This window comes from Aedes albopictus, chromosome 2, assembly GCF_035046485.1.
Source record: "Aedes albopictus strain Foshan chromosome 2, AalbF5, whole genome shotgun sequence".
Lineage (NCBI taxonomy): Eukaryota > Metazoa > Arthropoda > Insecta > Diptera > Culicidae > Aedes > Aedes albopictus.
The window spans coordinates 341,123,248-341,140,494 of NC_085137.1; the positions used below are offsets into that span (position 1 = coordinate 341,123,248).

At 37.8% G+C, this 17,247-nt stretch overlaps 1 protein-coding gene across 1 annotated transcript; it reads left to right on the forward strand.

The window, feature by feature from the left end:
* Window positions 1-11,550: 11,550 nt before the first annotated feature.
* On the forward strand, window positions 11,551-13,875 carry LOC134287211 (uncharacterized). The gene has a single exon (XM_062848887.1). It carries the CDS (start codon window positions 11,988-11,990, stop codon window positions 13,482-13,484), a length of 1,497 nt encoding a protein of 498 aa, XP_062704871.1. The 5' UTR covers window positions 11,551-11,987; the 3' UTR covers window positions 13,485-13,875.
* Window positions 13,876-17,247: the final 3,372 nt, after the last annotated feature.

Sequence of the window (17,247 nt, forward strand, 5' to 3'; positions counted from 1 at the left end):
TATGTGCCATCAAAGTCAATTCAATGATGGCTCTGATAAAATTCTAAGTATTCTCATGATTCAGGAACATTCCAGCTCACGTCAACGGAAACGTCATGAGTACATATTCGACGAGAAAGGCACTATCACCACTAGGTGGATCAATCCGGGTTTTTTTTGTTAAAGCCTCGAAATCTGAAAAAAATATCGTCAATTGTACCTGTGTGGCTTCAATTTTAAACAAACACATTATTAACAGTTACTATTTAGAGTAACCAAATTGAATAATTCACACTGACCAACAGATTGTAAACTAAGGATGTGTAATTACAGTTTTTTGTTCACTTAAAACACATTTATATTGAAATGTTTCATATACAAGCATCATTAGATGGCCCAGGGTGTAAGCTGTGTATTCAATGCTGATATTTCTACTCTGGAGCATCGCTGATAGGTCGTATTTTAGATTCTGAGATATTTTAGCAGCCATGAATCTTCTTCATGAATACTTTTTTTTTACAAGAGTTAGTAGCAGTTTACATAATGTATGGAACAAGTGAGCATATTCCACATTTTCAAAAAGCTGTCACGTTTTAGCGCCAATCATTAATAATATTTAAATAAGAAAACAGACGGAAAATCTATTTTGAAGAATACGCCTGCGTTAAAACATAACAAAACACCTAAATAACACAAACTTCTGTAAAGAGGGGACTACTGCGGCATTGAGTAATAAATGTTTGACCAATTTTCTAATTATATGTATCAATCTGACATTTGTTTCTAAAATATATATTGTATGAGTAAAATTTATCATCCATAGTAACTTTTGGAATGTCTATGACCCAAAATAAAATCCATAATATGTCATTCAGAATAGTAACTGTTATACAATGAATCAATGGCCTCAAAACTTCATGATACAAATAAAAAAGTTATATAAGAAATTTAATCCCCTAACACCCCACCAGTTTATGAAACTAGACGTTTTTCACAAAAAATGTCGGTGTTCGAAAACCACCTTAATTACATCAAATATTTTACCCTAGTTTTGTTTAAAATGAGTTGTAGAACACCATACGATTAGTCACATATTTTTCCTAATAATATTTCTGACCTCACAAATAAATGTTTCAATGGTAGCGAAATTGAGAAAAAGGAATGCCGTTCTATTCTTGATGTCTAGTGTCCAGTTAAAAACGTATTTTCATGAGTGGTAATCCTTATAGTATGCCTTTATTTTCAACACACATTTGAAGCGAATTTGGAATTAGTAAATCAATTTGTATACGGTTTGGCGATTTTTCAAAGTAGTGTGTGAAGATGAATCCCTTAACACCCCATGAGTTCTTAACACCCCATTTTACGGTATATCCAAGAACCCAGCCTGTGGAAAAAAATCATGAAAATCTGAGACCCTTCGGCCCAAACCCGTACGGTAATAAAAAAAATCCCCATCACGTATAAAAAAAAAACAAATAACTCTGCTAGCTCAAAAAATTGTATTGTATACAAAACGTAATCTATACAAATGCTCAAAAATCTGTAAGGGAGACTGAGGAGACTTGATCCGTGGGGATACTTGTTCCTTTCATATTTTCTCGGAAATAAAAACAGTTTTCTTCTAGTATATTTTTTCCAAAACTAACATTTGAACAAACGATCATGTACTGGCTACAAGTAATTTCGATTGTACATTGCATCATTTTTAACGGCTTTAAAAAAAATCTATCCGGAAGCCTCTTTTTACTCGGAATTCTAGTATTTTCAATGATAAAATAGGCCAGATAATTATTATTTTAGTACACATCATGAATAGGGGGATCAAGTCTCCCTATTTTCAAAATACGCCATATCCTTAAAAAATTGAGGAAATCTTACTATTTGAAATACACCGTATAAATCAAAAATACAAGAAAGTTTGAGAAGGAAATGAATAGGAAGCCTCTGGAGTTATTTTCCTTTTAAATGAACCATGTGCTCAAAGGGTGATCAAGTGTCATCCATTTTTTGAAAACTACAGCATATCGCTTCCATAAAATCACAGGTTTCAAAACTTTGACAATAATTTAGAGTCCTTCTGTTCTATTCTATTCTAGTGCTTGCACAGCCAGTATTGAAAAGCATCCTGGAAATATCAAAATTTCTTCTGATATTTTCTTGTCAGCATTTATATTTGCAGCACATCAGAGATGTGACACAAATATTAAAACAGCCAGGCCCGCTGTGGAGACTAATGGGTTGGAAGATAATCCAAAAACTTAAAGCAATCAGGTTATCCACTTACGAATAACATGCTTGACAAACCTTTTTGAATTTATTGAAGAAAGAAACGGGGACAACCGTACCAACCGTTTCGTTTTAGGGGAGTGGTGTAAAATCGTTGGGAGTTGTGCTGCTTACAAGACTACGAAAAAAGTAAACGGAACTCTCTCACCCAGTTTCTTTCATCGATCTTCCAAATTATACAATTTAGGTTTGCCTGGTCGACAACTTCGCTGGAATCTGCATTGTCTCGATTCTTGTTTATTTTTCACTGCTGCTATCTCCATTCTCCAGTCGTCACCGAATTCGAATATCATTCTCCACTACTCAATTGTATATCACTTTTTCCCAATGTCAAAAACACTTTTTCCAAAATGCACAAAATCCTAATATTTGCAAATCAAGACATATCACTAATCAGCCAAATGCTAATTCCACAAAATGAAATTTCAAACCGGAGAGACGATTAAAACCGCGACAGAAAACTCAAACGCAGCCATCACGCGGCGCAGCTTGCTGCGATCAAAAATTTAGAGTCCTTCTGTTGTGAATAAACTTACAACAGCTTTACCATTCTGAACGAAAATCGGGTTTAGTTTTGTGGCTTCCTCAAAGTTACAGGCAAATTCAGAAAAAGGGATCAAGTCTACTCAGTCTCCCCTATAATAAGGACTGTTCATTAAAGAAAGTGGACATCTGTTTACCAATAGTTTAGAGTTAAAACTTAACAAAAAATTGTGAATTTTTGCTCAGTGTGTAAAAACATTGTTCACTTCGGCAACACACTCAAAGAAAACGGAAAAAGTAAGAAATTTCGAGCGATAGGTCGTATTAGCTTTGCGACTAGCAGATTAACTCTGCACAAATGGTGTTCCAAAAAGTTGTCGGGACCGCAATTTTTTAACGCTAAGCAGGGGACTGTTGTGCCGGATGATGTAGGGTACATCAGAACTGAAAAATTTGGGAAAAGGTTTTTAGTGTGGCAAGCCAATTGTTCATGCGGCTTAAAGAGTTCTTCGTATTTCACAATGGGAACAATCAACGGTGAAAATAACAGAAAGGAATGCATCAAAAAACGACTTCTACTTATCTACCGAAAACATACGGGTCCTCTTTTGTTTTAGGTGGATCTGGCATCCGCTTATTACGCTTCTTCTACACTAGAGATGCTCAATACGGAAAAAGTCGATTTTGTCGAAAAATGGCAAAATCCACAAAACTTCTCTGAACAGCGTCCTATGGAAAGATTCTGGACAATAATAAAGCGGCATCTTAAGAAAGATGGAAGAGAAGCAAGCTCTGTTGATTGGTTCAGAAAAATTTGGCCTGCGGCACAACGAAAAGTTACGGAGAAAGTTGTGCAGAATCTTATGGGAGGTGTCAAGAGGAAAGTCCGAGCGTTCTTCCGAAAAGCGAAGTAAATGTTCAAACTCACGTGAATTTGGCCACATGTATGTTGATTGTCATTTATAAAAAAAAAATTATGAATTTGTTCGAAAATACACATTTTCTATTGAAAAACAGGTGTCCACTTTCTTTAATGAACAGTCCTTACAAATCAATCTGTATATATGAGCGTGGTTCCACGGCGCCCTTGGCAAGCATCTAGATTTCCGCCCCATAGTAATGTTTATTGTTCTATTTTTTTTAAATTTCTTCAAAAGCTGTTTTGTTTTGATATTTTGATGACATTTTTTGAGAGTAAATGTTTTTTCTCAAAGAATTTCATATTTTCGAGTTTTCATTGAAAACTGTTTTAAAAGCATTGTATTTAATTTGTTGTATTTTCAAAGTTATATTTGTTTTAAATATCGCAAGACATTCATCTGTTTACTTTTACCAAACTGTTTTATTAGGAATGCATTTAGTTTTTTATATCACTTTGCAACACAACTTTAATAGTTTTTTTTACAGCATACTTCCTAAAGTTTATGACTATGAGAAGAACGCTTGGACTAGCCAATAAATTATTAAACAAACATTAGACAAACAACTTGTAGTCATACAGCTAGATTTTCACAGGAATTATATTCATTGGCGAGAGCAAGTATTATAATTCAATGCTCAAATTTGTTTTTAAATCAATTTTTGCGATTTGGTTGAAACAATATTTGGAAGATAACTTGAGACATAGTGAGAATGCTGATGGATTTTATAAAGTTTCCACAGATATTGGGATTTTTGTTTTAATTTATACAAAGCTTCCTGTTTTATTCCTTTCGATTAAATTGGGAAGAATATAGATTAATGTCTTAAAACGGGTATGAATTCCCAGGAAAAAAAATATTGTAAATATTCAAAAGAAACTGTGAACAAATCTGTATATGAAAAATGCAACAACAACCAAAACATGATAACTGTGAACTGTGGGTTGTGAAGTGTGAATATATAGGTTAATCATTTCCCATGTGTGTTTCTGAAATACAGTGCATGAATCCTGTTAAAACACCATCCCATCCCATCCAGCCTTTGGCCTATTTTGCGCCTTTTTGAGGCTGGCGCCATTGGCGGGGGCCAACCTGGCCAACCAGACGCTACGGCTCTGTCCATACCCTCTAACCTACGCTCTATTCCAACCCTCAACCCTACCATTTACCCTAATCCTCTACCCTACCCTCTACTGTAACCTCTACTCTATCCTCTACTGCCGTGAATCGCATATCTGTCACATCTTTGCTGGAGTTTCTATGCAAATGGGACGGATACTCGATTCACGGTCGATTATTGACACTCCAAGTGAGTTAGATGATGCATTTGATACTACAACGACTTTGAGCCTGTACATAAACTACGTAGACTCTGAGGGCGGACGTGGGGGCCAAAGTCTACGGTCCTTACAAATTTCGAAAATTTTGTATGGACGAAAGTCTACGAGGGTGAGGGGGGGGGGGTCTGAGATTGTCAAAATTGAGTCTACGTAGTTTATGGACAGCGCCTTTCAGACATTGCGTCTAGCAGCGATTAGGAAATTGAGTGTTTGTGGATTCCCCCAAGGGGGTGTCTTATCGCCACTTTTGTGGATTGGGACATTGATCTGCGTCCAATGTCCCATGTATTTGGCCTGAAAACCCCAAACTTGAAATCATTTTCCCCAGCTCAGTTTTTAATCGATTGAGCAGAATCTTTCACAGGTTATACTTCTCATCCAAGAGCATAACCCTAGGGGGTTCCCCGTGGATTTTGACTGCCTTTTTTATTTCCGCACAAATGAAATGTGAGTTGATCTAGCTAGAAAAAAGTATCGGTATTAAAGAACACTGTTATGAATTTTCAAAGTATCAAAACACACAATAAACTTAATGCCTCTGCTTTTATTATTTTAATTGCAATCAGTGGCTTTCAAGAAATCAGTAAATAAATGTGTTCCGAATCAGAAAAAAAAATAAAAAATGTTGTAATTTATGCTTGTCCCGCACAATAAGACCGTTTGAGAATTGCTGCCCCGTAGTGTTTGCAACTCTTAACGAAGCGTTAGGATAGTGTTCGGAAGAACGCAAGAGCAGAGGGACATCGGTTTCCCGTGTAGACATTAACGGAAATGCTCACATATGCTATGCCTGCCGGAACACTTTGGGATGGTCACTTTTCATTTTCATCCGACCCGACAGGCATGTACGGGTGAATATGTGTATGCATTCAATGCGAATTTGCATTGAATTTGGTAGATGAAGTTTCACTCCACGTAGCATGCACCACCAAGATACAAGAATACACCCTTGTCTCGCCGCCAAGCTCGGGAAAACTTATCAACATGGTGCAAAGTCATATTCATAGATACAACTAGGAGAAGATGGCAGCAACAGAAGTGTTATTTTTAGACAATTTTCCAGTTCGTACGCAATGCCCTAGAGGCAAAACCAGGGAAGATGTGTTTCCGTTCATTGGCGGATGTGGTTTCGCTTCCATCCAATGTTCGACTATTTGGTCTAGTTTCGTGTGCGACCTTGCCGGCGAGCGAGTGGTTGCAAGCTCATGCTGAACCATACAACCACGACATCGGGTAATAAGCTAGAGCAATGGTACCAATTTCTAGCAGCGGAAGTTCTTCTGATAGTGTGTGGTGTTCTTCCCCATGGGAATCTTGGCATATGTGGCTAGTTTAACCGAGTACGACTTGGGCACCGTAAATTTCGATGGATGTTGAGTAGCTTCTGGAAATTATAATACTTCTTCGTTAAATTCAATCTAATTTTGCAGAACAACTAACATTCAACTATGGGACATTATGCGATGAACTAATTCGAACAGAAATAGTGAACAAGGTGGACACAAAAGTCACAAAAGTGGTTTCTCTAGTCAAATATATTTATGTATCTTGCGAAAAGAACATGATAGAGCAATCAAATACAAAAAGCTTCTTGTGTTCAGAATTACCACAGGACATGACTTGTAAGTTCAAACATAAGATATCCGTATTGAGGAAGTCAAACCGACTTAAGAAGACTTGAGACTACACTCTACACAAAAGATTGCCTTTCTCACGCTGCCCCGAAGAAGAATATCAATTACGTAAATTTATTTCGCAGAAACTGTTTCTCCTAGTTTGCACAGAACTATTATTCCCATGGTTTGCATATCCCCTCCAAGGAGAACGCTTCGGCTTGGGTTTGTTTTCCACTTGCTAACTTTGTTTCCATAGCTTTGTACTATGTACTGTTACTGCAGTTCTATAAATGAGAAAAAAAAATCAACGGCGACAGAGTAGACCTACAGATGCCCAACGTCGAAAAGCAGACGAAAAACTTGCTTATTTGGAGTAGAAATGCTACGAAGTGCATTCACTTGTTTGCTAGATTTGTGGACAATCTTAGGGGGTGCCCTGCTAGGAGAATGATGCAGGCAGAACTATCTAGACAAAAGTTGAATTCAAAAGAGGCTGACCGTAATTACATGCAGCCCAAGGTTGAGGAATTCTTGGTCGAGCAATTCATTTTAATGCTCATTTATATTAATTTAGTTTCGCTTCCGAATGCAGCATTTAAAGTATTTAAAAGCTTTTTCCCTTCGCAAAAAGGTTGTGTACAGGCACAAAGTGGGATGTAAATGAGACTCGCGAATTTTTAAGCCTGACATAAATTAGCGTTTCAGTTACTGCACTTTCTTGGAAGGCAGGCAGTCTTTGATGTCGTAGAGGTCAAAACATATATTAACTGTCTTGCTCCATGGTGACAAGATACCTAGGGTAAAAGGGTATAATGCGCCCCACCGGGGTAAAACGCCCCCTTCATTTCTAGCGATTCAAGCGTTTTTCACATGCGTGTTCGATTAGAAATCATATATATTGAAGAATAATTGCCATCAAGCTGGTCTGTTAGTTGATTGGTACAGAAAAGCAATAAAAATATCAATTAGTCTGAAATCGAGGCTTTTGACGTAATATTTTACTTCTTGTAAGCTGACTTCATTGTAAACGAAGCTAGTTCTGTTTACTTAGATTATTTTGCAACTCTTATCCAGTTAAAAACTTGGTAAAAGACCCTACTTGGATATGCATGTGGTGGAATTATTCTCTGGGACAGTTTTATCACGGGGCTGGACGTTTTTCTTTTGATGGGGCTTATTGCCCCGATTGTTTTGAAAAGGCAGTTTTTGGAACGTTTTCGAAAAACGTTTCAAAGCTTCCATAGCCGCTCTTCCAAAGACAAAGTTCGAATGCAACTCTTCACTGACTTTAGGGACAATGATTTGCAGTGGACAATAGATGGAATAAGGCGCCTGTTTACCCTACCTTATTATCTCTGTTATCAAATCTGTTACTGAATGATTTCTGATTACACAGCGCAACATTTTTCTTTGTCTCCAGAGCAAACTCATGTATCTCTGACAGATTTTCGGCCGCTGAATCCGAATCCGGACTCAGATTTGCTCCAGTACATCACAGTTTCGAGCTAGGGCAACATATGCAAAATAATTTAAGCCATTAATTATGGAAATATTTTTTTAGCATTCAAAGGGTAAATAAGTCAATTAACATCTAAATCAACGACTCATGCAAAACATTTTGTTTTACCAAATCAAGTTTAATAGATTTAAGCATTTAATGTTAGTAAGTGAACTTGCATGCAACTTTTGGAGCGTGACTTCTATGGGAAATATCGAACCTAACGTAAATCGCTTAAAACTATCAAATTCGATTTTGTTAAACGAAATATTTTGCATGTATCGTTAATGTACATGTTAATCAACCATTTCACCTTCTGATTGCTCAAAAATAATTCCTTTCCATTGATGCAGTCAAAAGGTTTATGAACTTCCTTCAAATGATTTGATAAAAGACTCCTTCGCAATGTTCTGTCAGCACTAACGCCTTCAACAGTTTATGGGAGCAGTTGCGTAGCAAGGGGGGGGGGGGGGGGGGCGGTGGTTGCGGTCCGCACCGGGCCCCCGAATCTAGGGGGCCTCCAAATCAGGGCAGGTCTAGTGTTATAAACCTTCCCTGATTTGGAGGCCCCCTAAATTCGGGGGCCCAGTTTGAATAAAGTTCTGTGATTAGCGAAAGATTCCTACATATAAGTATAAGTTAAATACTTGCCGATCTGCTGATAGGTATGCAGGGGCCTCTTCGTAATTATCAAGAGATTTTGCAATGGGGAACACAGATGGCTATTTTGATGTTCTATTATGACCAATTATAAATGTACACACTTTATTCATGTAGCTTCATTAATTTTGTTTATATTAATTTGATGACTACTCTTTGCACCTGCAGGAGCCCCAAAATACAATAAAAAATGTGTTTGAAATCAAAATTGAATTTTACGATATTCAGTACCGATATGAAAGTATAATTTTAAGTGTAGAATTAGCTATAAGTTAAAATACACATTAATAAAAACAACAAAAAAAAAGTATAATTCATGAGCATTATGAAAATGTCCCTGATATCCTAACCACAGTCGTGTGTCCCATCTACAAAAAGGGCGACAAGTTGGATTGCGGGAACTATCGCGCGATCACACTACTGAGCGCTGCCTACAAGATACTCTCTCAAATTTTATGCCGCCGTCTATCACCGATTGCAAGAGAGTTCGTGGGGCAATATCAGGCTGGATTTATGGGTGAACGCGCTACAACGGACCAGATGTTCGCTATCCGCCAGGTGTTGCAGAAATGCCGCGAATACAACGTGCCCACACATCACTTGTTCATCGATTTCAAATCGGCGTATGATACAATCGATCGAGAACAGCTATGGCAGATTATGCACGAATACGGATTCCCGGATAAACTGATACGGTTGATCAAGGCGACGATGGATCGAGTGATGTGCGTAGTTCGAGTATCAGGGACACTCTCGAGTCCCTTCGAATCTCGCAGAGGGTTACGGCAAGGTGATGGTCTTTCGTGCTTGCTGTTCAACATTGCTTTGGAGGGTGTAATAAGAAGAGCGGGGATAAACACGAGTGGGACGATTCTCACGAAGTCCGTTCAGCTGCTTGGTTTCGCCGATGATATTGATATTATTGCTCGTAAATTTGAGACGATGGCGGAAACGTACATCCGACTAAAGAGTGAAGCCAGGCGAATCGGATTAGTCATTAATGTGTCGAAGACAAAGTACATGATGGCAAAGGGCTCCAGGGAGGAATCACCGCGCCCGCCACCCCGAATTCATATCGACGGTGATGAAATCGAGGCGGTTGAAGAATTCGTGTACTTGGGCTCACTGGTGACCGACGACAACGACACCAGCAGAGAAATTCAGAGGCGCATTATGGCAGGTAATCGTGCCTACTTTGGACTCCGCAGAACTCTACGATCGAATAAAGTTCGCCGTAACACGAAGTTAACCATCTACAAAACGTTGATTAGACCGGTCGTCCTCTATGGGCATGAAACATGGACCCTACGTGCAGAGGACCAACGCGCCCTTGGAGTTTTCGAACGGAAGGTGTTGCGTACCATCTACGGCGGAGTGCAGATGGAAGACGGGACTTGGAGAAGGCGAATGAACCACGAGCTGCATCAGCTGCTGAGAGAACCAACCATCGTCCATACCGCGAAAATCGGGAGGCTACGGTGGGCGGGTCACGTCATCAGGATGTCGGATAGCAACCCGACTAAAATGGTTCTCGAGAGTCATCCGACCGGTACAAGAAGACGTGGTGCGCAGCGAGCTAGGTGGGTCGACCAAGTGGAGGACGATCTGCGGACCCTACGCAGAGTGCGGAACTGGAGGCAAACTGCCATGGACCGAGTGGAATGGAGGCGGCTACTATGTACAGCAGAGGCCACCCCGGCCTTAGCCTGACCGGTAAGGTAAGTATCCTAACCACAGAACCAAACATAGGTGTTGACTTAGCATAAGATAGCAGCTGAAATTCAGGGGCCCCATTTATCAAAATTAAGAACTGAACGCATGTTACGTTCTTGAAGGGTTTCTGCGGGAATTCCTTCGGGCAAGAATATATTTTTCAATTTATCAGGCAGTTACTTCAAAGACTTCTACAAAAAATTCCTCTATGATTTACTTCAGAACTTTTTTCAGGGATTGCTTAAGAAAACTTTCTAAGCATTGGTTTACGAATACTTACAATGATTGCTTCAGGAACTCCTCCTAACATTTCTTCAAGGATTTCTTCACACAATTATTAAGAAATCCTTCAGGAATTCCTTTGAGATTTTTTGTAAGAATTTCTTCAAGCAGTCGTTCAGAAATACCATTTCGGCACCGTTCATAAAGCCATTCAAGGATTACATCTTGGAACTCTTCAAGAAATCCTTCAGATGGACCTCAAGGAATTTCTTTAAGAATGATTTTAGAGATTTCTTCAAGAGGGAATCTTGCAGTAGTTCCTCATGGAAAATATATTTGAGATTTTTGAAGCCATGCCCGAATGGATCCTTGGGAGATTTTCCAAATTTGAATGTATTCCCGAAGGAACTCTTGTAGAAGTGTCTGTAGGATATTTTGTAGAAATATCTAAAAAAATCTTTAAGAATCGCCTAGATGAATTCTAAGATGTATTAGAAAAGAATCATTGGGTTGATTTTGGAGGTATATTTGATGATGTTCTGGAAGGATTACTACAGTACTATGAAGTAGTACTACAAGTACTAGGAGTACTATGAGCAATTACTTAAAGGATTCCTGAAAAAAATCTGTAAGCAAAGGGATTATTGGAAGAACTAATTATGAAATGCCTAGATAATTTCTCAAGAAATCAATGACGGAAACCTTGGGTGAATTTCTGTAAGACCCCCTGAGGAAATTTGTGCAGGAATTCTTTAGGGATGAATGTGTCCATCCTTGTAGGGTTATCTGAAGAAAAACTTCGAGAAATCCATGAACGAATCTTTATACCGTCGTGCGGGGCTTCTTTTGACTTGCGGGGCTACTTTGGACACATAAGCTTTTAGCAGTTTTTAAAATAAATGCTTCTCTAAAGTTATATTTTGTATTTGGCATTTTAACGTACACTATTTTCCTCGCTACTTTACATTGTCCCTTTACAAAAAACGGTTATCAGTTGTTGTCAGAATAAAAAAACACTTCAAGTTTCGAGACGAGGTGATTTGCAGCTCCCGAAAAATTTGTGTGTTTTACAGCTTTCCCACTGTGCTTAAATTCCGGTAAGTTAATAAGCATGTCTTAAAATTAGTTATCTTTCGTATTTCAGCATAAACACCAGTTATTTGTCGATGAATTAGATGATTTTGTAAAAAAAATACACGCGCCGTAGAATATTTTAACATTGATCAAATTTGTAAGGTTATGTTGTTTACTTTTTTTAGGTTCAGAAATGGTGCGAACCTACCGAAAGGCAGATCGATCTCGGAAGTATACCATACTTTCTGGAATCGACAGCAAGGAATGCCTCGAAAAAGTGAGAGCCGGAAAGATGTCCCCTACATATGCAGCCAAACAACTGAACTGCAGCCGGCAAACTATTTACAACAAGCTGCGTGAATCGCACCATAGAACTCCTGGTCACCAAAAAGTGTTTACGGATGCGGAGGAAGCTTCGTTTTCGGACCACCTCTGTGCACTGTCCGAGTGGGGCTTTCCCGTCGGAACAGACGATCTTCGAGAAGTTGTGCGAGTCTATCTGGCGAAGCAGAACCGACAGGTTCCAACTTTCGTGAACAACAAACCATCACGGGACTGGGTAGCACGCTTCCTTCGCGACCATCAGGAACTGAGCAAACGATTCGCCCAAAATATTAAGTTGAGTCGAGCAGGAGTCACTCGTGAGTCTGTCGAGGAGTATATGGTCAACTTGAAGGATTCTCTCGAAGAAGTTCCCGCTTCCAACATCTTCAATTATGACGAGACAAATCTATCGGATGATCCGGGAAAGAAGCTCGCCATATGCAAACGCGGCTTGAAATATTTTGAAAACGTGAGAAATTTCAGCAAATCTGCAACATCCGTAATGTTTTGTGGTAGTGCGACCGGACAGCTGTTGCCACCATATGTGGTGTTTAAGGCAGAGCACTTATGGGACTCTTGGACACGAAATGGCCCTCCAGGAACACGCTACAATCGTAGTGCTTCCGGATGGTTCGATGAAAAGATTTTTGAAGATTGGTTCAAAACGCTTTTCTTGCCAGCAACAAGACATTTGAAAGGACCAATTGCTTTAATTGGAGACAACCTATCCTCTCACTTGAATCCAACAGTTATCGAGATATGCCGACAAAAAAATATACGATTCATCTGCCTGCCTCCCAATGCAACTCATCTGACACAACCGTTGGACGTTGCCTACTTTGGGCCAATGAAGCGAGAGTGGCGAAAGGTTCTGGGACGTTGGCGTGCCTCCAGGGAGGGGTCGAAAAATGCAACGATCCCAAAAGGCAGACTAGGAAGCCTAATCACCGAACTTCAAACAGCAATGGCTCCGAAAACCAGCCGTATTCTAGTTTCAGGTTTCAGGAAATGCGGAATTGTTCCTTGGAACCCACACGAGCTCCTTAGTCAGTTGCCGGTCGTGGACGTTAAAATCGATTTGGTTGGAGATTCGTTCAAAGAATTTTTGAAAGAACATCGCGATGACGTCATCGGATCTACACCCGGACATCAACCGAAAAAGAAATTGAAAGTATCACCAGGAAAAAGTATTTCACCTAACGAAGTTCTTAAACGAGATCCGAAGCCGACTTCTACGACGCCTGCAATACGCGGAAGAAAGCCCAAACATTTGACACCCGATGATAAACCTCGCCAAAATGCTGAAAGCAAATCGAAACAGCCCACCAAACGAGGAAGGAAACCGAAAAAGGCTGCGCTGCAGTGAAACGTTAACAGTACCTATGATTTGAGTCTTTTATTATTTTTGCGTATACTTAATTCAAGTTTTGTTTTATTTGCTTAAAATTATCACTATTACTGTAAATTCGATAAAAGTAATCATAATTTGCCGAAAGGAATGAATTTCGTTTCGAATTTCGATAATTTTTGATGAGTGTCAAAAGTAGCCCCCATGGCATTTAACAGACGAATTTTTGATGACTATATGAACGATTTTTTTGTTTTTCAATAGATTTTGCTCAAATTTGGGCGATATGTTATGTACATAACTACGTTAAATATGTGTAAAAATTAATGAAATCCATTAACTTTCATACGAGTTATATTTTCTTGAAGTTAGAAAATCGAAGAAATGTGTCAAAAGAAGCCCCGCACGACGGTACGTAACTTGAAAAACAAAATTCTTGTCGAAAAGATTAAATTTTTACTGGAATTTCTTAAAAGATTCTTGAACGAATTGTGAAAAAGGACTTAAAAACATTGCCTAAGGAATCTTTGAATGATTTTCTACAGAAATTATTAGAGGAATTTATGAGGAAATCCCTGCAGGTATGATTACTAAAGAAATGCTTGAACAAATTCTTAAGAAATCCTTGAAAGAACTTCCAAGATAAATCGTATGAGGCAGTGCAAAAAGAACCCTTGAAGAAGTTTCTAAAAAATCTTGAAGGAACTCCAAAGTATTCCTCTGAAAAAATGCTGAAGAGAACATGTGGGAATCGTTTGTGGATATCTTTAAGAAACTCTTTATAGAGTTCTTTGAATTACATAATACTGAAGAAAATCCTTCATGGAATTGAAGAAGAAGTTTCCTAAGGAATCGCTGTTGCAACTTTCGCAGAAAATCTTCGAGGAATTTGTAAAGAAGTCCTTGAAGTATTTCCCAGATGAATCGTAAATATATCCAAGAAAGAGTTCCTGGAGCTCCACACTTGAGAAAAAAAGTATTGATGAAATTGTTAGAAACATTTCGTTAGAAGTTTCGTGAAAGAAATCCGGACGAAACTGGTGTAATCGCTAAAGAAACCGTTAAAGTTATCAATAGAAAAAAAAAGCTGATAAAAACCTTGGAAGAATTCGTAAAGGATTCATTGAGGAATTCCAGTAGAATCTCTTGGAGCAATTCCTGTGAAAATTTTTACATCATTTATTACAATTTTTGAAGTATTTCTTCGGATTTTTTTTTTATCTTTTTCAGTAATTAATTCGGAAACCCGTGTACAGATTCGTTGAGGAATATCTTTAAACATTAATTTGAGAATCCATTCGAATATTGCTCTGAAAATTTCCTTTGACGATATATTTGATTAATTGTTAGGCATTTCCTTTGGAAACATCTTCAACTAATTCTCAGAAATGCTACAAAAATGGCTTCCGATTATTATTTCCACGAACTTCTATTTTTCTAATTCTAATTTCTATTTCTACGAAAATTTTGTTGGGAATTCCATCTGCAACTTTTCACTGACTTTTTTATGACAATTCGTTTGAGAAAACCTCTGGTAATAACTTTCGGAATAACTTTAACACTTTTCTGGTAACTTCTATGCCAATCCCTACGGGAATTGATTGGGTAATTAATTTGCATTTTTTTGGTAATTTATTCGAAGAGTTTTCTGTGAGTTACCTGAAAAAAATTTTCAAATATCTTTTGGCGGTTTTTTATGGCAAATTCTTGGGAAATGCTTTGATTGGATTTGATCCGAAAGTTCCTATAAGAGTATTCTTGGAATTTTCTCTGCAAATGTTTTTGAAAACTATTTCGGCATAACTCTTTTGGAATTTCTCGGCAATAATATTCAAAGTTGAATTAGGTTATTATTTTTGAAAATATCTTTGACAGAACCTTTTGAAATTCTTTGGGTTTGGAAATTTATTACGGAATTCAGCAATTTCTCTAAAAGTTCTACCAGCAGTCCCTTTGTAATTTTTTCAATAGCACAACGTAACAAAAATTAACTTTTGGTCTGTCTCAAGAGCAAACTAATGTGTCTCTGACAGATTTTGGGCCGCGGTTATGTTAGGTACGATACAAACCACCCTCCAAAAATTGCATGCAAGTTTACATATTAACATAAAATGCTTAAATCTTTCAAATTTGATTTGATAAAACGAAATATTTTGCGTGAGTCGTAAATTTAGATGTCAATTGACCATTTTACCTTTTAATTGCTTAAAAAAAATTTCCATGCTTAACGGCTTGCAGTCAAAAAAGCCCAAAATCCCATATTTTGCCCTATAAATTGAGGTATAGCTCAAAATTGTGGCATCCTAAAACAAATCTGTGCCCGGATTCGGATTCAGCGGCCCAAAACCTGCCAGAGACACATACAGGTACTTTGAAAATTAATTAGTCGATTCGTTTGTAAATTTAAGTGGCAACTTTTAAAAGCTTCTTTGGTAATTCCTCTGTAAATTTCTTCTGATAATTCTTTATTAAATTCCGTCTGTTATTACTTTTGATGTTCTATGAAATACATCTTTGCAAATTAAAAATAAATCCACGAATTTACAACGGAACGACCGAGAAAAATCTCAAGAGAAATACCGAAAGAATTTCCAAAAAAATAATTTAAATTACCAGAAGAGATCACAAACAATTTCCTAAAAATGTATGAAGAAATTTCTATAGAATTACTAGGAGGAATTTCTGTGAGAATTGAAAGAATTCTGTTTTTTTAGTTTCTAAAGCATTCATTGGAGGAATTTATGAATCCTTGAATAGGCTTATTAGAGGAATTTCTAAAAAAAAATCTAGCAAAAGCACTCAATGCATCCCCTGGAGGAATTCCTATGGAATTTCTTGGAGGAATTTGTGTAAGAATCTCCGGAAAATCCTTGCAGTAGTAATTAAATAAATACATGAAGAAATCCTTGCATAAAAAGACCCCAAAAGATTTCTTGTACAAAATTATTTGTAAAATACCTGGAAAAATCAGTTTAGGAATGAATGAATGAAATCAATTGAAGAAACTCTAAGAGAATACTTGAATAAAATCTGAACGAATCTTCGGGAAAATCGCAAGAGAATTACTAAAGAAATCTCTGGAAAAAATCCTGAAGGAATTTTGGGAGCAATTTCTAAAGGCTGCCTTAAAGGAAATCCTTTAGAATTTTGAATAACCTTAGAACATTTCCTAAATCCTTGGAGAGACTTCTGGAGAAGTTATTTGTTTTGATAAGATAGGATATCTGTTTCTTTACTATTTAGCCATTTACCAAACAATTTGTTGGTTGTGCTAACGTAAGAACATTCACGATCACAAAATACGCGAACACGAGACGGAACACAACACTTATCGTTCTTACTAATTAAAAGGAACTTTAAAAATTACCTTTTTGGTCGACCGGTTTCGGGCTCGAAGTTGCCCATCTACGGGTCGGACATCGTCCCGTAGATGGGCAACTTCGAGCCCGAAACTGGTCGACCAAAAAGGTAATTTTTAAAGTTCCTTTTAATTAGTAAGAACGATAAGTGTTGTGTTCCGTCTCGTGTTCGCGTATTTTGTGATTAGCCATTTACGATGCCATTTTTATCCCACTCAAAACAATGGAATAAAGCGTTTTTGTTCTGTTTCTTATTTTTGTATATTTGTTAGAAGTGAGCACGGATTATATAAAAAATAACGTAATAATTCTGGAGGAATCAATCATAAATTCTGGAGAAATAGAATTTTCTTGAAAAGTGCCCAGAGGAATAATAGCAAAAATTCCTGAAGGAACTCTTGAGAAAACTCCTAGAGTTGATG